The 21,847-nt window shown below is 47.3% G+C and overlaps 1 protein-coding gene across 1 annotated transcript in view; it reads left to right on the top strand.

Annotated features, from left to right (window-relative positions):
* The first annotated feature begins 10,428 nt into the window (after positions 1-10,428).
* Positions 10,429-21,847, top strand: part of TCTN1 (tectonic family member 1) — a 242,824-nt gene continuing 231,405 nt past the window's right edge. The window contains exons 1-3 of the mRNA XM_078667480.1: positions 10,429-10,950; positions 17,674-17,794; positions 19,156-19,286. Of these exons, the coding sequence (XP_078523606.1) occupies positions 10,587-10,950; positions 17,674-17,794; positions 19,156-19,286 (616 nt within the window). The 5' untranslated portion in view covers positions 10,429-10,586. The remainder of the gene's footprint in view (positions 10,951-17,673; positions 17,795-19,155; positions 19,287-21,847) is intronic.

Raw genomic sequence — 21,847 nt, 5'->3', positions numbered from 1 at the left:
CCTTGAGAGCCCATGGGATACTGGAAACTCCTTGGGGGGGTGGATTGTACAAATACATGCCACCTGCTGGTAGGGATACATTGTTGGCCCTAGAGCAGGATAAACAAACCCGCTACCCCACCATGAAAGTGGCGCTAATAAGGAAGTTTGGGCTGACTCCAGAGAAATACAGGCAGAAATTCAGGAGTAGTCACAAACTAGGCACACAGAACTGGGTGGATTTCCTCGATTACGCAAAGAAGGCCTTGGAGGGTTGGGTGAAGGGCAGCGAGGTAGGGGACTATGAGGGATTGTATGACCTCATACTCAAGGAACACCTACTCGAGAAATGTTTTCCCGAGCTGCGACAGCACCTGGTGGACAGCAAGCTGACCAGCCCCAGGAAGCTTGCTGAGGAGGCGGACATCTGGGCTAGTACCCGGGTGTCCTCAAAGGGGACTGGAGGGGATTCCCAGAGGTACGGACAGGGCGCCCGCCAGAAGAAGGAGGGGGGAGATAACAAGAAGGAGTTCTCTAAAGGTCCCCAAAATAATTTTAAGGGAAGAGGATTCACCCCTAAGGCTAACCCACCCCGAAGCCCTAATCCTGGCCAAAGCCAGCAGCCAAGGGTTGTCCATTGCTTTGAGTGTGGTGGTGTTGGACATTATAAAGGAGACGTGAAGTGCCCAAAGAGACCACCCCTCCCACTGGAGGAAAGGCCCGGGAGTAGCTAGTGTAGTGCTTGGGGAGGAGTTGCCCTTAGGTAATGGAGGGGAGTGGGCGGGTGTCACCTTAGTGTCCCTGGGGGATCGGGTGATGGTTCCTAAGATCCAGTTGCCCTCAAATACTACTAAGTATGAGCAATGGGTCACCATCAATGGCCAAAGAGGGGAGGCTCTGAGAGACACAGGAGCCAGTATGACTATGGTAAGGAGTCATCTGGTGTCTCCAGAGCAGATACTTCCACATGTACTCCACCCCGCCGCGATGGCTGACGGCAGAATTGGTCACTATCCAGTGGCCGAGGTTCCATTTTAGTGGGAAGGGGTGGCAGGTCTACTTCGAGTTTCCGTAAGCCCTGCCGTGCCAGTTGATTGTCTGTTGGGGAATGACATGGAGCACAATGCTGGGAGGGAGGTGGAATACCGGACTCATTCTGAGATGCTGGGTACACCTGACTGGGCCTGTGTCAGCACAAGGTCCGCGACTACCCGGAGGGGGAGTTCGCATACGCTGGAGCATGGAACAATGGCCCAGCCAGCTGCCAGAAAAGGGAAGGACTGTAGGCAGGAGGAGCCTGCTTTAACATCCCCACCTCGTGAGATGGACAGGCCACCTGCGGAGGTGGACCTGGCGTCCACAGAGGAGGATGTTGCTCCATTGGAGAACCTACCCATCCCTGCTGAATGGCATGTGGAGGGAGGTCCTACCAGGGAGGAATTCTGCAACGGCCAGAATGAGTGTCCTACCCTTGAGGGACTGAGGCGTCAGGCCAAAGCCCAGGCAGCAGGGAACGTTACAGGGAGCTACCATATTTACTGGGAGGATGGACTCCTCTACAGTGAACCCAAGGCACTCGTGCACGGTTCATCACGGGCCTTGGTGGTCCCTCAACGTTATCGAGCCTTTCTTTTAGAACTGGCTCATGAGATACCCTTGGCAGGACACTTGGGTCAGGACAAGACCTTTGCCCGGCTTGTCCCCCACTTTTATTGGCCTCAGATGAAGGTGGCATCCGATACCCACTGTCGGACATGTGTGTCTTGCCAGGCCAGTGGGAAAACAGGGGTGAAGCTGAAAGCTCCCCTGGAACCACTCCCTGTCGTTAGCACCCCCTTTGAAAGGGTGGGCATCGACATTGTGGGGCCATTGGATCCACCAACTTCAGCTGGTCACAGGTTTATCCTGGTTCTGGTGGATCATGCCACACGGTACCCAGAGGCAATTCCTCTGAGGACCATTACTGCACCTGCAGTGGCAAGGGCCCTGATGGGGATATTTACCCGAGTGGGATTCCCCAAGGAGGTTGTGTCCGACAGGGGGACCAACTTCATGTCAGCGTACATGCGGGCTATGTGGAAGGAGTGTGGAGTTACCTACCGGTTCACCACTCCTTATCACCCACAGACCAATGGTCTCATGGAAAGGTTCAACAAGACCTTAAAAGGCATGATCAGAAGTCTGCCTGAGAGCCTGCGGAGGAAGTGGGACGTCCTCCTACCCTGTCTGCTGTTTTCTTACAGGGAAGTGCCACAAAAGGGAGTGGGCTTCAGCCCCTTCGAGCTTTTGTATGGGCACCCTGTGCGTGGACCTCTCAGCCTGGTGAAAGATGGATGGGAAAAGACTCCCAGGAAGCTTCCCCAGGATGTGGTGAGCTATATGCTGGCCTTCCGGAGCCAAATAGCTAAGTTGTGGAAGCAAGCTTCTGACAACTTGGAAGCCAGCCAAGCAGTGATGAAGGAGTGGTATGACCACAATGCTCACCCGGTGGAGTTGGAGCCTGGCCAGAAAGTGTGGGTGATGGAACCTGGAGAGCTAAGTACCCTCCAGGATCGTTGGACAGGCCCCTTTGAGGTGAAGGAGAAGAAGGGTAAGGCCACCTACCTGGTGGACCTTAAGACCCCTCGACAGCCCCTACGGGTGCTGCATGCCAATCGCCTCAAACCCCACCATCGGGAGGCCCGAGGTCATCTTGATGATGGTGACCGATGGAGCAGAGGAAGAGAAAAAGTGCGCCTCTCCCTGATCTTTTTTGTCTCAGGAAAAGGATGGGTCGGTAGAGGGAGTGATTCTCTCACCATCCCTAACTCCTGAACAGCAGAGGGATTGCCGCCAGGTCCTGGAGCAATTTTCCTCGCTGTTCTCCCTTGTCCCGGGAAGAACCCACCTGTGTGCCCATGATGTGGACACAGGAGACAGCCCACCTGTGAAGTCTAAAATCTACCGGCTGTCAGACAAGGTGAAGGCCAGCATCCACAGTAAAGTCGCTAAGATGCTGGAGCTAGGAGTGATTGAACCTTCTAGTAGCCCCTGGTCCAGTCCGGTGGTTCTGGTACCAAAAGCTGCCCCACCGGGCACCACTCCAGAACTGAGGTTCTGTGTGGATTACCGGGGACTAAATTCAGTAACAAAGACTGATGCTCATCCGATCCCAAGGGCGGATGAACTCATTGACCGGCTGGGAGCTGCCCAATACTTGAGTACCTTTGACCTTACTTCAGGGTACTGGCAGATCTCCCTTACAGATGAAGCAAAGGAAATGTCAGCCTTCTCCACACCTGAGGGTCACTACCAGTTTTGTGTGATGCCCTTTGGGCTAAAGAACGCCCCTGCTACATTTCAGCGGCTGGTGAACGAGGTCCTCTCTGGAATGGAGGCTTTCTCTGCTGCTTATCTGGATGACATTGCTGTCTTCAGTAGCAGTTGGGAGGATCATTTGTGTCACTTACAAGCTGTTCTCCAGGCCCTGAAACAGGCTGGCTTGACAATCAAGGCCAGCAAATGTCAGATTGGGCAGGGGTCGGTGGTGTACTTAGGCCACTTGGTGGGCAGGGGAACGGTGCAGCCCCTCCAGGCGAAGATCGAGGCTATCATGGCCTGGGAGCCCCCCAAGACCCAAACTGAGGTCCGAGCTTTCCTGGGCCTCACAGGATACTACCGTCGCTTTGTGAAGGGGTATGGCACTATTGTGGCTCCCCTCACTGAACTTACATCCAAGAAACAACCCAGACGGGTAGTCTGGACAGAGGCTTGTCAGCGGGCCTTTGACACCTTAAAGCAAGCAATGTGTACTGCTCCAATTCTCAGGGCCCCGGATTTCTGAAGAGAATTCATTGTCCAAACAGACGCATCAGAGCATGGCATTGGGGCAGTGTTATCGCAACTCAACGAAGAGGGCTTGGATCAACCCGTGGTCTTCCTGTCCAGGAGACTGCTTCCCCGGGAACAGAGGTGGAGTGTAATTGAGAGGGAAGCCTTTGCGGTGGTATGGGCTCTGAAGAAGCTGCGACCATACCTGTTTGGCTCGCACTTCCTGGTACAGACCGACCATTGGCCCCTTCGTTGGCTGATGAAAATGAAGGGGGAAAATCCCAAGTTGTTGAGATGGTCCATCTCCCTACAGGGAATGGACTTCCGGGTGGAACATCGGCCGGGAGTGGACCACGCCAATGCAGACGGTCTCTCTAGGTATTTCCGCCTTAGTGATGAGAACTCCCAAGGGGTTGGGTAGCTCTCCCCACTTTCAGCTGGGGGGACGCGTGTTAGACCTGTCTGCCCCTTTGGTGTTCCTTTCCCATCATTATTTATTTTTGTCCCTTTTGGCCTCCATATGTTTTATTCTCTTTTGTGTCCATCAGGAACTTTCTTTTTTTGGAGCTGTCATGGGGTTAGGTGTTCCCTGACACTACCATTTCACCTCCTTATTGAGGCCTAGTCTTCTACCTGAAAGCTGAGAGAGAATCAAGCAACCTAAAATGGTGGCCAGCAACTGCCATAACGGTCATCCCAGTGAGGCAGACCCATAGGACAACATGAGGAAGGTTCTGGAACCCTCTAGCAGGTTCTAGTGGTCTGAGGCCAGGCTATAAAAGGCCAGTGACCAGGCAGCCAGTGTGTGCAGTCAAGGAGTGACCAGTGAGGAGGGAGGAAACTCGAGGAGGAGGATTGCACACTAGTGAGGGGGCACAATCGACCCTTGGGCCGGCTATATCCCTGCAAGGAAGTGACCCCACCTGAGCTGACCAAACCCCACTGGCACCGATTTCCAGACAAGTGCCAATAGACTCTGTAGTGAGGCCCGCAGTGGCTGGAGGCACTAGTGCGAGATCACCAAGTGAACCGATAAAAATAATATGCAAAAGCATCAGTATTGAGGCTGGTTCCTGACGGGTTGTTCCGCTGTTGAAGGAAGAGCAGGGGACTTAGGAACAAGCTCTTGCGTCGGCGGAGAGTGAGCGAGTTATTTACTCACCGTATGTGGAAGCGGCAGAACCACCTGTCATCCTGTCAAGAGAGGAGCGCTCGACGCCGTGTGCGAGTCCGGACTGCGGAGCGGAGGAAGCAGGGCCCAGCTGAGTGACTTTAGGCTGGGTAGCGTGGGAGCTGACGTCGGAAGAGGCGGGGTGACTGAGGTTGAAGGCCGGACGTGGGAGGAGCCCGCCGTCGCCGAGACGAACACCCTCGCCGAACCTGTGAAGGCTGACGCTTCCGAGGGAGCCCGCGGAGCCAGGCCGTCCGGGAGAACAGCCGAGTGAACTTTCGGAGGTCTCCTAAACCCAAGTAAGCCGGGAGAGTACTCGGGAGGGGAGGAGAGAGTGAAGACCTGCCCCGACCCTCGTCGGATCAAACGGCACAGGGACTGTTCAAGTTCCGAACTCATCCTGACTGACATTTTCTGAGGGAGAGAACCCTCGTGAGACAGTTCGCACTGGGGGGTAATCTGTGACATCGGGTGCCAAACCGCTCTGGGAGGAAAAGGTTCTGTAGCACTAACGTGGTATTTCGAACACCCAGAGGTGGGGGAGCGAGTTGAGGGCTAAGATCACAGTTGAAGCCTGAGTTGCGGGAGGTTGTGGAGAATCGGTGGTGTCACGAATAGACCCTGGTGAAAAATAGCTGAAAAAGTAAGATAAAACAGGGCAAGGGAACACTCTAACCTGGTCCCTCAGTTTATTAGGGTTGTGGCATGTACTAGAATTGATTGGCAAGTTAGTGATTATTTCCTTGTCTCCTTCAGTGCACATCTAAACACACAAGAGACCGTGGGAAGGTGTTGAAACTGTGAGAGGAAGCTGCAACAAAACAAAAGTAATGTAACCACTTAATTTTCAGTAAAGAAACCTGACTGTGCACCAAAGCCATTGTGAGAAAGTGTGGGGTTCCGCACATGTAAGTTGTAGGGGTTTTTCAATGTGATCTCTGCAACTGGGGGACAGAAGTATAAGAACTGTCATTTGGAATTTAAAGTGTACTAATCATTGAAGGTGATGAAATGTACTGAGCTGAATGTACTGTACTGTTGAAAGAAAAGAAACCTAAGCTAAAGAATTTTATAAAAGGAAACAGTATTTTTTTCTATTTTGGGTGTGGTGTCCTTATTTTTGGGGGTTCGTCGCTGGGTTACTGCGGGTGAGTTTGTAAGCATTACACTCAAGCCTTGGGGGGTTGAGCTCTACCCGCTCTGTGCCAGGCTACCCTATGTAGTCTAGAGAAATCTAGATTTTTTTTTTTTTTTTAGAAGAGAGGCATATGGTAAATTGTATGTTTCAAAGAAAGGCCCGTCTGTTTTGGGGTGGATTGATCAAGGGAGTCTTGGAATAATTCTTAACCCTAACAGTGAGGATCAAGTAATGTTACTAGATGATAATACAGATTTTTGTAAGGAAATTTTTAGTGAAAATCCTAGTGTTTTTAAAAAGGAGATTGGAAGGTTAAATGATTTCAAACATCACATTGTTCTAAAACCTGATGGTTGTCCAAAAGTACATAAAGTGAGGAACATTCCTATTGTGTTGAGAATAGAAGTTGAATCTGAGCTTGAAAAACTGGTTCAAACTGATATCATTGAACCTATCGAGTCATCACAATGGATTTCTCCCATTGTGGTGGCTCGACGCAGCAATGGAAAGTTGAGGCTTTGCATTGACCTTAGACACTTGAATAATAATATTGTTGTGGAAAAATTTCCACTACCTAAAATTTCGGAAATGTTAAGTTTGATTAAGGATGCAAGTTGGTTTTCAACAATAGACTTGTCAGCCGCTTATCATCAGATCCCACTCACTGATGAGAGTAAACCTTTAACTGCATTTATCACTCCTTCAGGGTGTTTTCAGTATAAGCGGTTACCTTTTGGATTAGCATCCGCAGCAGCCATCTTTCAAAGGTTAATGCATCGTTTATTCAGCAAATGTAATAATGTGAGGTGTTTTCAAGATGATATACTTATTTTTGGAAAGGATACAGCAGTACACGACAATATCTTGAAAGAAGTTTTAAGTATCTTGAAGGAAAAAGGTTTGACTGTGGAACATTCTAAATGCAAGTTTGGTGTAAGATCTATCACTTATTTGGGACATGTCATCAGTGGCGAAGGTATTTCCACTAAACCTTCTTTGGTTAATTCTGTAATTAATGCTCCTAGTCCTAGGATGAAGTAAGATCTTTTGTGGGACTGGTTGAGTTTTACTCGAAATTTGTTAAGAATTTTTCGAGTAAAATTTTCAATATCAGATAATTATTAAAGAACAAATCTAAATTGGTTTGGTCTGAAGAGTGTAATGAGGAATTCAATAATATCAAATATGAAATTGCTAAAGACCCAGCTTTGAGCGCTTTTGATCCTGAGTTGGATAATGTAGTAACTGTTGATGCAAGCAATAAAGGACTTGGTTGTGTGCTTTCACAGGTAGATTCAGATGGTAAGGAGTATATAATTGCTTATGCTTCTCGTTCTCTATCTCCCACGGAGGGAAAATTCTCAGTGATAGAGAAGGAATCTTTAGCCTGTATTTGGTCCTTAGAGCATTTTAGAGCTTATGTTTGGGGAAAACCTTGCATCCTAAAAACCGATCATAAACCTCTGGTGAGACTTTTAACTACGGAAGGCTTATTTAATGCTTCACCAAGAATAGCCAGGATGTCTTTAAGGCTACAGGATTATAATTACAAAGTAGTATATGTGCCAGGTAAAGAAAATGTGGTAGCTGATTTTCTTTCACGGATGCCGATAAACCTTCTGAATAGTTCTGACCATGAATGGGAGAATATTCAAGTTGCTTTAGTTCATGATCATGGTTTTTCTTGTATTGATAGGAGTGATTGGGATTTATCTTATAAGAAAGATTCTGTTTTGGTAGAATTATCTTCTTTTATTTTAAAGGGATGGCCAAATAAACAGAATTTGTCGGATGAATTAAAGCAGTTATGGGAGATTTGTGATGAGTTTTCTATTTTGAAGGGTAACATTTTACGTAATGGGACGGTTGTCCCTCCGTCCAACCTCAAGAAAAGAATTGTAGAGATGTGTCATGAAGGCCACTGTGGTATAGTGAAGACTAAGCAGAAAGTTAAGCAGTGGTTCTGGTGGGCTGGAATGGATTTATTCATTGAGAGGATCATTAGAGATTGTGTGTGGTGTGCTAATTCAGACAAAACTTTGATAACTTTGAAACCGGCTACGGCTGAGCCTATTATTCCCAAGGCTCCTTGGCATACAGTTGCCATTGACATTATGGGGCCTATAGGAGCACATAATAAGTATGTTTTAACTGTTATCGATTTATTTTCAAGGTGGCCAGTTCTAAAAGTTGTTGAGAAAATTACTTCTGAGGTTGTGATAAATTTTCTGGATTGTGTTTTTGTTGGTGAAGGACTGCCAGTTTTGTTAATTAGCGACAACGGTGTACAATTCACTTCTAATATTGCCAAGGATTATTTAAAAAAAGTTGGTATAAGGCATTGCACTACTTCTTTATACAATCCAAGTGGTAATGGTATGGTTGAAAGATTTCACAGAGTACTCAAGAATGCTATACAAGGTGCCGTAAGTAATGATTGTGATTGGGAATTACAGTTGCTTAAGACCATTTGGATGTATAGAACGTCACCCCATGAACTTTTGGGTACATCTCCTTTTGAAGTTATGAGGGGTAGGTCAGTACGCACCAAGTGTAATCCCGAATGGATGGTTCCTGATGAGAAACAAACGATTCCTTTAGAAGAGTTAAGGGACAGAATTAAAGATAAACACTTGAGGAATAAGAATATATATGATTTGAAACACAATGTGAAGTTTTGCGATGTTAGTGTAGGATCTTGGGTTAAAGTTAAAAAGCCTTGGAGAGTTAAAAAAAGGTGAGAGTCAATTTTCTGAACCATTAAAGGTTACAAATATTTACAGAAATGCAGTACGTTTAAGTGATGGGAAAGTGTGGAACTTAAAACGTATTGCAGTTCTTAAAAGTGACATTAATTTATACAAAAACACAGGAGTTTCTAGTTTGTCTAAGGGAATTTCACAACATTTCATCATTGAACATGATCTTATTAAAAATCAAGATTTAAACACTGGAACTTATGCAGCTAGTACTTCTAATGGTATGGATGGTGCTTCCACAGGAATAGATGGTGCTTCCACATCTGAAAGGGTAAATAGTGCTGTAATATCGGAAGATATGATAAATACTTCTATATCTGAAAGGAAAGAAATGGATAATATGATTGTTACTGGAACATTCAAGGCAATGGAAAATGAAGATGTTGACAATGGTAGTGTTACTAATTTTATTACTTCTGATTCTTCTGTAGTTACGTCTCATGATGCTATTACCAATGTTGATCGTTCTGTTAGAGCTAAATCTAAACCCACATGGTTAAAAGATTTTGTTTGTGATTACTTTTCTGATTAATGTTTTAATTTGTTTTTTTTTTGTTTATTGTTTTGTTAGGAGGAAGCTGTGTTGTGTTGTGTACCTTTAAGAATTGTTCTCGTGTTAATTCACGAGCTTTGCATGCACTTGTTAAAGAATGTTATTATTCGATAGTGTATTCTATTTCCTTCGGTTGTTCTCATTGAATGCACTGTGGTTTCTGAAGCAGCTGTTCAAGGGGAAGGACTGAGGAAAGGAAGCTCCGTTGGTATCCTGTTATCTCAATAAATGAATCTAATCCATCATTCTTCTGGAATATTACATAACACTCTATCCCGTAGTTGTAAGGTTTTTGATTCCTGTTTATAATTGCAACTCCTATTAAAGATATTGAGTATCACAAGAGTTTTTGAGTTAGCACAAGAAAAAAATTAATCTTTGGGCATCATGGGAGCACAGATGGAGAGTTGTAACTGAGTAGGAGAGGGTAGATCGCACCAGGGCTAGTAATCCGTCCACAGGGCGCCCAGCAATACTATAAATTGTATAGCCACTCCTATTCACTTAGTCTAGTGCCCATGTCTCCTAAATGAACAAATGGAATTGCCATTACAAAAGTACCCCAATCAGGATCCCCTAATGTTCCCGATTCCTGCAATATTCCAACTCAACAGTGACATCTGTGGTAGTAGGGAGGAAAACTGCTCCAAGGAACTATTGCTAACACCCATTCCAGGGATTTCTACTATGTTGGAAGACAAGGGCGAATTCTCCACACCTGGGAAGGCCAATAAGCCAGGGACACCAAGGATAGATCCTTGCTCGTGATCTAAGGACATAGCGCTATTTTTGGCTAGACTAGAACAATGGCTGGTGCAATCTGAGCACAGGATCTCATTGCTATTATAGCCCGTAGTGTTGGAAGAGTTAATCGAGTCAATTTAGCTTGATGGTTATCTATACTTCCACACTGCTAACTTCTTTAGCAGGACCGCGCCAAGATGGCCGCCGCGTTAGAGGACATCACGGCCAGTACCTCGTATATTACTAGCGTCAACCTCTTCGGGGTGTTTTTTCCGTCTTGTCCTTCTTCGATGATTATTGCTGCAAAAAGCAATATGGGCTCTTGTAGTTGCTGTCACGTTTAGCGTCCTTGGTTTCCAGGATGGCGGCAGTTGTTGTTTATAGTTACCGGACATAGGAGGCTGCCATTGCCTCGGGTGCTATATCCAGGCCATGCTGTCCTACGTTTTTGTTTTGATTTTGGCTCTGGGGAGCTGTGGCACCGCCGCACAGAGCACCCTGGCATGGCTGGGCACGGGGCCCGAAACGGCGGAAGGAGACTTGAAGTTAGAGACAGCAGAGACCGGGACTGTTGACATCTCGCCCACTCCCGACCCTTCAAAGTTCCCCGATGCTTCACCCCACCTTGAGACCACTAAGGCCCCTGGAGGACTCCCTTCGTCTATCCCCTGGGGAGACCGAGCAGCCACTCCAGACTCCACCCAGGACGATGGAGCTCTCTCACCCCCTCTGGTCCGGGCAGTCCCTGGGTCTCCTCGCGCCGCGGTCTCCGCTCTTCAAGCACCTGTAACCGACAGTAGGTATCACTTCCCGCCTGCATGGGCAACTTTTGCTGTGGGAAAATCCCTATCGAGGGATACTGGGTAGGCGACAGCCACTTAGCCGTAGTAATCCGTATTGGGCTGCGATGCTAATGATGGCAAGTATATATAGTTCACAGGTCTGCTATTCGTTTAGGCAGTCTCATTCATTATAATTGTATATATTCCTGATAAATTGCCCTATGTGGCGAGGGGTGATGCTCAGCAAGTCTTTCGTTTTAAGTCATTTGCACTTTGTGGCATGTAGTTTCATGTTTTCCACTAGATGCAGGGCCACAGGGATTATGCAATTCTTCTACCGTGTTTTTTCCAGCATTACTATGGATTTGCTGCATAAACCACATAATCCATCATCTGCTGCATAGTTAGAGATGTTAGCAAAAAACTATTTTGTTTCTAGTTTAAATGGATCAAAAGTGAATAAAATCACAGCAACAATGTTGCTGTGGAAGGCCCTATGTAAAAGTTACCTTTCACTTGCTTGTTATTATAGTTGAATATTAAACTGGTACTTGTTAGGTTAAACGTGTTTCACGTGTAAAAAAAAAGACAGATCTATGAAGTAATACTATTACAAAATGTGTTGCTTTACGTCGCATAATTTGCCTTTTCTTGCTGCATAATTTAGTCAACCCTCCAACATAATTTGGTCATCGCCTGCCGCTTAATACCAGTGACCCTGATTATAAGTGTGAACCGACTCGTTGCAGCACGCTCGACAAACCTGCCTGAAAAACCAGGACTTGCTGAAGATCATCCTCATTACTTAACAGTAGTTAATAACTTACCCTTTTAGTGTGATAGTGTCAGCATTTCTCAGCAGGGTTGCTGTACTTTTAGTGTGACAGGACCAGTGATTGCCTGCAAGGCACGCAATGCCTATAGGGCTGAAAGGGCTTTACCCCTCTCCCCCCATCCCTGTTGTGTGTCTTAGCCTGGGCTGAGGCAGCTTTCTGGCCGGAAACAAAGTTTTTGAGCTGCTGTGGGCTGGCTGGACAGTGGCTGACACCTCATCTCAGCCTCATCTTAGAATTTCACAGGTGTTTAGCAGACCATTTACTTGTTAACAAGGCTTCATTGTTTTTTCCTGGAGACTCGACCTAATCCTTACATTTGGAAATTTACTTTTGCTGCCACAGTTTGAGAATATATTTCCTGAAAAGTAACGTTAGGCTTTGATTTTTTTAGTAGTTATGCCACATCCTTTCCAATTTCAAGACATATCAATATATCACAATTCTAGGCATGTCCAGAGTCTGAAAGTTTATTGCAGTACCCACAAATCATGTATTCTCTTCATCATCCTTCCTTTAATGAAGCCACAATAGAAATAGTTTAAATTATATCTGAAATCCCACTCGCTACCATGGATAACATGCTTAGTTTCTCAGAGAATCTGGGAATGCATTCTACATTCACACAACTCACCCATCATTCTCAACACTCTGTTTTCTCTCAGAGTGATCACACTGCACTTACACTGCTCACCATGCCCTGATGCCGTTTGCCCTCCTCTTACCCTGCACTGACCGCTCACCCTGCAGTCTCACCACCCACAGCATTCAAACTGGTCATCCAGCATGCACATAGGCACACCACTCGCCTGCATTTACACCACTCGCACCACTCACCCTGTACTCATTCCTCACTTTCTCTGTATGCAATCCTCACCCGGAACTCACATGGCCCATATCTCACCATGCACTCCACGGTTCACCCTCCCCTTACTCTGCACCCACAGGAGCACACTGCTCAGCTGGACTCAATTAACATTCCACTGACCTGTCACTCTTACCCTGTAGTCTTACCAATCACATTGCACTGACACCAATCACACTGTACTGGCACCGCTCACTATGCTCTCATGCAGTTCACCCTGCACACATGTTGTTTACTTTGCACTTACACAAGCTCACCACTCATTCTGCACTCACATGACACTCACCCACTTGTCACTCTTACTGCTCACTCTGCAGTCTCACCACTCACTCTGCACTCAGTCTCAAACAAGCATATATGTCACCATTGATTAATTCTTCCTCCTCTGCACTTCCATCCACACTTAAACAGGTGCACTCACCCTGCACTCACATCACTCACCCCCTACTTTCAAACGGGCACAGCACTCGTCCTGCACTTACGTAAGCTCTTCGGTCACTCACACAGTTCACCCTTTGCTCAGGTGGGTACACCACTCACCCTGCACTCACACCACTTAAACAGGCACAACACTCAACCTGGACTCACACCACTCACTCTGCACTCCTTTCTCTGACCCTGCACTCACCCAGGCACATTGCTCAGCCTGCACTCACACAGGCACTCCATTCATCCATCTGTCACGCAGCTCACGCTGCTTGCAAACAGGCACACTAGTCTGCCAGAACTCACAGGGACACACCACTTACTCTGCCATAACTTCTTTCACCATGCTCTTACCAGTCACTTTCACAGCTCACCCTTCCCTCTACCTGCTCACTCTACACTCACACTGGTCATCCAGCATGCACATAGGCACACCACTCGCCTTGCTTCTACACTGCTCGCACCGCTCACCCTGCATTCATTCCTCACCTTCCCTGTATGCACTCCTCACCCGGAACTCACATGGGCCCATCTCTCACCTTGCACTCATGTAGCTCTCCCTGCACTCACATTGTTTAACGTTACACCTTACACTCCTACCACTCATGCTGCATTCACTTACACTGTTCCCAATTTCCCAATTATGCTGCACACATAACTATCATTGACAACACCTCTAGTTGTATACTATAGTCTTGCGAGCGAGAGTGCATGAGCAAAGCAGTGCATGCGCACTCACAGGCAATACCTAAATACCTAAAAATTACTCACCAGTCAAGAATTTACAAATTTGTACAAAGGCACCTTCAGAATACCTGTTCTTTTGGTAGAACTAGATGCCTAGTCAGTTCAATCTATAACTACGTGGCTGGTGCTAAAGGGGAAAGTGGACTGAAGATGTGGGATAGCGAAAGGTGGGAAATCAGGGCTGAGGCTTTGTAGGGTGGTGAGTGATTGAGGATCGGTGTGAGGATGTGGAGATAATCTGGGAGTGAATGTTCATTTGGTGCAGGAGGAGACAGAAAGTAATGGCTGCAGAAGGGGGAAGCAGGCGCAACAGGCTAAGGATGAAGCAATACGACAGAGGCTGTGAACTGGTGAGGGAACAGAGTAGGGACTTTAAGGCAATGGTCTGTATTGGTTGGAAGAAGTAGCACTGGCTCCACAGGAACTTTTTAATCCCTCACTGTGCCCCCTTGGCCTGCATAGGGGCCTGGTGTTTATCAGCATTTGGATCTATTGTCCTTCATGATGGCAGTGTTCTGTGGAGGCAGGTACCATAGTGGAGAGCTGTCTGAGGCTGTGCACACCAGATCCAGCTTCTGTAGAACATTTGGGCTCAATTAGCAGTATTTCAATTTAGAGGCTGGGGCTTGTGAAAACACACCAAAGCTTCAGCTCTGCATGGGGACACAGGCACCAGCATTGAGGTTCTCTGTTTCTTCTCGGTTCAGAAAACGTTCAGTTGCTGCTACAATACAGCCTGACCCTAAGGGTTGAAGGTTATGCTATAACATTGACCCTATAGCCCCTCAGAGCTATCACTGTGATAGAGCGTCCATTTTTTAGCAAGCTTCAGTGTTTTAGGACAGTTTGAATTTTTGACAATTATCACTTGAATTATAACAACCGCACATGACTTGGAATCTTCGCAATTTCACCACTTCACTGCTTAATCTTTGGTTAAGAAAATTAGGCTGAAAATCATCGCAAAGTGAAACTTGTTTTGAAACTTTTTACATAGGTGCCCATTGTACTGTGTGACACCCTCCACCATTCCTGGCTTTCCATTCACCACAATGGTTCTGAAAATGGCAACATGTAAAGTGTTTCTGGATAAAAAAACATGTTTGCCAAAACAGTCAAGCATTTGACGAGATCAATTGGCTGCTGTGATAGTAATTTTCAAAAAGAGGAATTATTTGTTTCCAATAGTGTAACTAATTGTAGAGTGCTGTGATGGTGCTTTAAAAAAAGTGCACCACATCACTATACAAGTATCTTAATTTTTCTAGACTACCACATGGAGTTATATCATGGGTTGCTGTAACATAATAACTCATTATCCAGAAGCAGTGCAGTGGTTTTAAAACCTCCCAGTTTTACTCATAATTAGTTTTCCTTTCTTTCCTTTGATGCATTTATTGCCAACAATCTTACACAGTTCCTATCTGCACCCGTTGTGCCTTTGACTCTCCTGGAAATTTAGTAAGTGAATGACAGTGAGTGACTACGTGGAGCTAGGCAATGCACAGGGTACAGTTTTCCTGTCGTGATATGTAATATCGTCAGGTGTAGGTAGAAGGCAAAGTTGATTGGAGCCAATACCTGATGCCTGCCTTGCTGTAGAGGAACCTGCCCTTTGTCCACTAGAGAAGACCTGTGGCCTGAAGAGTAGACCATAGTCAAGAGACCTAAACATGAGACAGGAGATCTGAACAGGGTATGCTGAGGATGGGCTTCTAGATCACAATGATAGACCCACTGGAAGAAACCATAGGTAAAAGGTTCCTCTAACCACAGTGCCACAGGACATTGTGATGCCTTGGGTGCACAGTCAAAGGCCTCAAGATTTTCCCTTGCTGTATGCTTGACACACCTGCATTACTTCAACCCTCCAAATGATTTTAGACTCCCTTCTTCCCTACCCATTGCTCAATTGCTACTTATCCAAGCAATCAGATTGCAGACCGTTTATAATGCCACTTTAACCCTGCTGTGCTCCTGCTGAGCTCCTGCATGCCCCCTGCTGAGCTCCTGCATGCCCCCTGCTGAGCTCCTGTATGTCCTCTGCATGCACCCTGCCAAGCTCTAGCTTCCACCCTGCTAAATTCCTGCCTACCCTGCTGATCTCTTGCTTCCAGTCTGCTGAGCTCTTGCTTCCAGCCTGCTGAGCTCTTGCTTCCACCCTGCTGAGTTCTTGCTTCCACCATGGGAGGCTCCTGCATATGTACCTTGCTGTGCTCCTGCATGAACCCTGCTATGGTCCTGTATGCCCCAGCTGAGCTCCTGCATGCCCCCGCTGAGCTCCTGCATGTCCTCCACTGAGCTCCTGCATGCCCCCCACTGAGTTCCTGCATGCCCCCCACTGAGCTCCTGCATGCCCCGCCGAGCTCCTGCATGCCCCCATTGAGCTCCTGCATGCCCCCCACTGAGCTCCTGCATGCCCCCGCTGAGCTCCTGCGTGCCCCCGCTGAGCTCCTGCGTGCCCCCGCTGAGCTCCTGCGTGCCCCCGCGGAGCTCCTGTGTGCCCCCGCTGAGCTTCTCCATGCCCCCCGCTGAGCTTCTGCATGCCCCCGCTGAGCTTCTGCATGCCCCCGCTAAGCTCCTGCATGCCCCCGCTGAGCTCCTGCATGCCCCCCGCTGAGCTCCTGCATGCCCCCCGCTGAGCTCCGGCATGGCCCCCACTGAGCTCCTGCATGCCCCCCACTGAGCTCCTGCATGCCCCCCACTGAGCTCCTGCGTGCCCCCGCTGAGCTCCTGCGTGCCCCCGCTGAGCTCCTGCGTGCCCCCGCGGAGCTCCTGCGTGCCCCAGCTGAGCTTCTGCATGCCCCCCGCTGAGCTCCTGCATGCCCCCGCTGAGCTCCTGCATGCCCCCCGCTGAGCTCCTGCATGCCCCCCGCTGAGCTCCTGCATGCCCCCCGCTGAGCTCCTGCATGCCCCCCGCTGAGCTCCTGCATGCCCCCCTCTGAGCTCCTGCACGCACCCTGCCAAGCTCTTGCTTCCACCCTGCTGAGCTCTTGCTTCCACCCTGCTGAGCTCTTGCTTCCACCCTGCTGAGTATTTGCTTCCACCATGGGAGGCTCCTGCATATGCACCTTGTGGTGCTCCTGCATGTACCCTGCCAACATCCTGCATGCACCATGTCTGGCTTCTGCATGCACCCTTCTGAGTTCTTGCTTCCACCCTGCTGAGTTCTTGCTTCCACAATGGGAAGGCTCCTGCACATGCACCTTGCGGTGCTCCTGCTTGCACACTGCCGACATCCTGCATGCACCATGGCGGGCTTCTGCATTCACTCTGCTGAATCCTGCATGCGCTCTGCTGAGTACTTGCTTCCACCATGGGAGGCTCCTGCCTATGCACCTTTCGGTGCTCCTGCATGCACCTTGCTGATGTCCTGCATGCACCATGGCGGGCTTCTGCATGCACTCTGTTGAATCCTGCATGCACTCTGCTGAGTGCTTGCTTCCACCCGGCTAAGCTTTTGCTTTCACCATGGGAGGCTCCTGCATATGCACCTTGCGGTGCTCCTGCATGCACCCGGCCGACCTCCTGCAAGCTCCCTAATGACCTGCCACAAAGCAGACCTCCCGAAGGCGCTCAACTGACCTCTTATTGGCGCCTTTATCCATTGAAACGTTATTTATTTACCTATAATTGCACAGGAATGCAGAATGCCTCATGTCTTTCAATAACAAATGCATTTTTCTATGAAAACTTAAAGTAAGCTAATACAAATATTAGCAGTGGTCGGGTTATATCATTCTTTCATTGCATCTTTTATATTAAAAATGTTATATTTTTAAGAATAGTCTTAATAAACTCCAGACGAGGTAGGCTAAGAGGAAATCTAATTCTCATTATCCCATCTATTTGCTTTTCCTTTCTAGTTGATACACTTTGTGTTTGTAACTTGCTGGTAGCGCAGTGTGATGTTAACTGCTGCTGCGATCCCGACTGCACTGCTTCGGATTTCAGCGTCTTCTCCGCGTGCTCCGTTCCTGTTGTCATGTAAGTTCCAACATTGGTTTTCCAAACAGTGCGAGAATGAGGTGCTCTTGGGGAGCTGGTTCAGTCAATGGAGTCGATAATTGGCCTTGGCATCTTCCATTCATGGATAGCTGGTTGATCTTCTGTGCATCTTTCACTTGTTATCATAATGTGAAATAATGTAATTTTGTGAAGATTGTGATATATGTGAATTTGTATAGACTGCCTGCATACTCTTGAATGAGTGACCTTTTTGGAAATGTGCACTGAACACACCAAGAGCTCGATGTGCTATTTCCCATCGTAGACCAGGATGTCCACAATGATGGACCGGCAAACGTCGATGTAATTTGCGATGCAGCTCATGTACTCATAAGTTGTATTGCAAATTTCCCATTCACACGGGTTCACAATACAAACTCCCTAATAAATATTAATTAGGCAGACTGCACTCTACAACCCCCTGTGATTGGCTATGAGCACAGGAATGGTGGCGTGCTAGGGGCAACAGACCGCTATCCCTGCCTTGGCATTCCCAAACCGGAAACGTAAAAAAAGAAATTTTTAAAGCAACTCTTACCCCTTGATAAATATGTGCCGCTCTAAAAAACATTGCAAGTTTAGGAAGACTTAGAGGAGAGCAGTGGCCACTGGACCACTAACTACACAGCCGAGATTGGCAGACACAATTCGCAATAGGGAAACTGTCCCCTGGGGGCAACTTCCCTTTTGTAAATCAGTTACCAAATCTTTGAGCTGTTGGTAAGTAATCAGTGGTTTCTACCCACAGTTATAACTCTCAATGTGAAGGGGATGCCCCTTTCATGCCCCCTCCTAAATGTTATGCATAATGAGTCGCAGACCACATTTTGTGAGCGATAAAGCTGTTCCAACTTACAAAATGGGCACTGCTTATTGCAGTTTTCCTGAAGTTGTAAGACCAATCTTCTTTTGTCACCCAGTTAACTGGTATGTCAATGCTAACGGAAAAATCTTCAAAAAATTGCAGCACGCCCTGTTATTTATAATAGTGATACAGGAGGACAGTGGATGATTCCAGGAACATAACACTCAGAGGTATTCTTGTCCCTCTCAAAGAAAATAGAACTATTTTTCTATGTTCAGCAAATGTAAGTAAAACTAAAGGGTGATTCTAGGTCCAAAAGAGCGAACCACAGGGCTGAGCTATTCCTTAATGGTTAAAGCTGTCCACTCTTAGGGAAATAAGACCCCTCTTGAATATTTCATTTGTGTGGTGAAGTGTACTTGATAATGTTGTTTTATTTCTGTATTGTGCACAAATGCCTGACGTGCTGCGCTCACCAAATCTCACAAACAAACTATTACATTTCATCATCCTAACAACTCTCTTTCCTTTGCAGGAACGACGAACAGCTTTGCACCCAAAGAGTAGCTCGTTATTCAATGGATATGACCAAAGCCATCCCGGAGAGAGTTGTTCAATTAACAGATCAAGTTAATCCAAATATTTTCTGCATTTACAGCACAAACTGTAAGTACTTGTTGGCGTCACCTACACAACATGAGTACAATTATCCAATTAGAGGGGTTCTTTTTTGTTTGACTTTTTTATTGATTTGTCTTAAGGCACTAGAATATATAGAATTTTTTTTTTCCAAAGACCTTTATTACACAATTATGTAGTAACACAGCACAGAGCCTACAACCCTTAGGGCCGGCTGCGTTATGTACATTTACCCAGTACCATTATCGGAGTAACACAGCCCTTCAGCCGACAACCCGGAGGTTCGGCGGCATGGTAAAGCAGGGTGTACACAGATTAGTCAGACTTGTGTGTCGGATAGTGTACAGGTCTATGGTTTTTTTATTTTTGTAAAACAAACGTTAGTGTTCGAAGCAGAGGAAAGTGGTATCAAAACAGTCACAGTTATAATCTCACCATAGAGCGCACACAGTACAGCAGTAACCACAGTCCCATTTACTGAGGGATAGTAGGCCTGGTCATCTCCATATCTGCTGAAGGGGAAGTGCACAATTCGCCTCTATAGGTATTCCATCGACCCCATTTCTTATCCCAAATTTTGGGGCATCCCCGAGTCTTGTAAACCGATTTTTCAGACAGTATGCACACATCCATTGCAGCCACCCATCTAATCAGGAGCGGTATGTGCGGTGAGCCCCACTGCATGGCAATTTCACGCTTCAATAAGAGGAAGCTTAGAGCTGCCCATCTTTGTTCTATCGCAGTTAAGTCTGTGGGGTCCCATACATTAAGAAGAGCACATTTGGGGGTCAGAGGGACCGGTTTTCCTAAAGCATCAGTCATTGTCTGAACGGCGCGATTCCAAAGGTCTTGGATCGCTGGGCATTCCCACAGAATATGATAGAAGGTACCTGTTAGGCTGCAATTTCGAAGGCAGAGATCAGATGGGCGTCGGCCTATTCTGGCTAGAAGGGGACCGGACATGTATGTTCTGTGCAATATTTTGAGCTGTATTAATCTGAATCTATGATTGATGGCTGATTCGCGCGGGGACATCAATGCTGACTGCCACTCCACTTCATCCAGAACTCCAATGTCAGTCTGCCATTTATCTCGTAGGAGGTGAAAAGTGTTTGGCATATTATTGCACAACTTACGGTAAGTGAGGGATATTGCTTTGGCCTGAAGGGGTTCGGACAAGAGTCTGTCTTCAAGGGGCGAGGACTGTGGGAGGGAAGCGAGGTCTGGAATATTGGTGAGTATGGCGTGTTTAATTTGGAGGTAACGGAAAGTTTCGGATTGTGCCAGGTCGTATGTAGTTTGCAGCTCTGTGAATGTCAGTAATTTACCCTTGTGAAGCAAGTCGCTAACAGTGGAAATGCCTAGTGTGTCCCATTTGTCAAAGCCTCTATAGTGACAAAGGGTGCAGAGTCTGTACGAGGTCCAGAGTGGGGTGGACAGTGTGAGGGTGTTGGCCCATCCGAGTCTTTTGTTTACGCGGTGCCAAATGGATAACGTGTGGGACATCGGGCCGATATATCGGGTACGGGAGTGTTTACCATAAAGGGCCTCGAGGTAGCCACCACAGCCTGTCTGGTATTTCTCTAAGTGAAAGGCAGGGTTCGTGGGCGAGCCGTAAATCCATGAGTTGGTAGCGACCAGTTGAGTGGCCCAATAATAGAGGCGGACATTGGGGAGGGCAACACCTCCGTCGTACCACCCTTGCGTGAGTGAGATAAGGGCAATGCGAGGAGAACCACCATCCCACAAAAGGAGGCGGAGGTCTCCCTCTCTTAGGTTGAAGTACGAGTCAGCTATGGGGAACGGGCAATTTTGTAGGGCATATAGAAATCGAGGGAGCGCAAGCATCTTAAATAAGGCAGCTCTACCTGGAAGAGAGAGGGGGAGCGTTCTCCAATGTGAGACGTCAGTATGAAGCCTCTGGAGTGGGCCTTTGAGGTTACGTTCATAAAACAGTTGGGGGTCCGGAGTGACAAAGATTCCCAAATATTTAAAACCGTCTCGGGCGATTTCGATGGAGTAGCCTCGCGGGAGAGGTGGGGGAGGACCATGCAGTACATAGAGCACCGATTTAGACCAATTAATAGAGAAGCCCGAATATTTGCCAAAGTTGGTGATTACGTGTAGCAGGCTGGTAAGGGTGGACTTGGGGGAGGAGATATAGACAAGGATGTCATCCGCATATAGTGAGACTTTATCGACCGTTTCAGCATTCCATCGAAGGCCTCGGATGGAATTGTCGGTCCTAATCCAGTGGGCCAGGGGTTCAAGAGTGAGGGTGAACTACAAGGGGGACAGAGGGCATCCCTGTCTTGTGCCTCTGTGCAAGGGAAAGCGCCTGGACGTATGACCGTTGACATAAACCTGTCCCCAGAGATCAGTGTAGAGTAGTCGAATCCACTGTATAAATTTGGGGCCGAAGCCATAACGGAGGAGTACTTCAAAGAGGTATGACCATTCGATAGAATCGAAGGCAAGTGTTGCATCGAGGGAAAGGATAGCTGCATCTGGCACTAGAATATTTAAACATGAATCAAACATAGTTATAATTGCAATAAAGGCCCTTCTGCAGCTTCCATCCCAAGGGA

Source organism: Lissotriton helveticus, chromosome 11 (assembly GCF_964261635.1).
Source record: "Lissotriton helveticus chromosome 11, aLisHel1.1, whole genome shotgun sequence".
NCBI lineage: Eukaryota > Metazoa > Chordata > Amphibia > Caudata > Salamandridae > Lissotriton > Lissotriton helveticus.
This window is presented reverse-complemented; position numbering and strand designations above follow the sequence as displayed.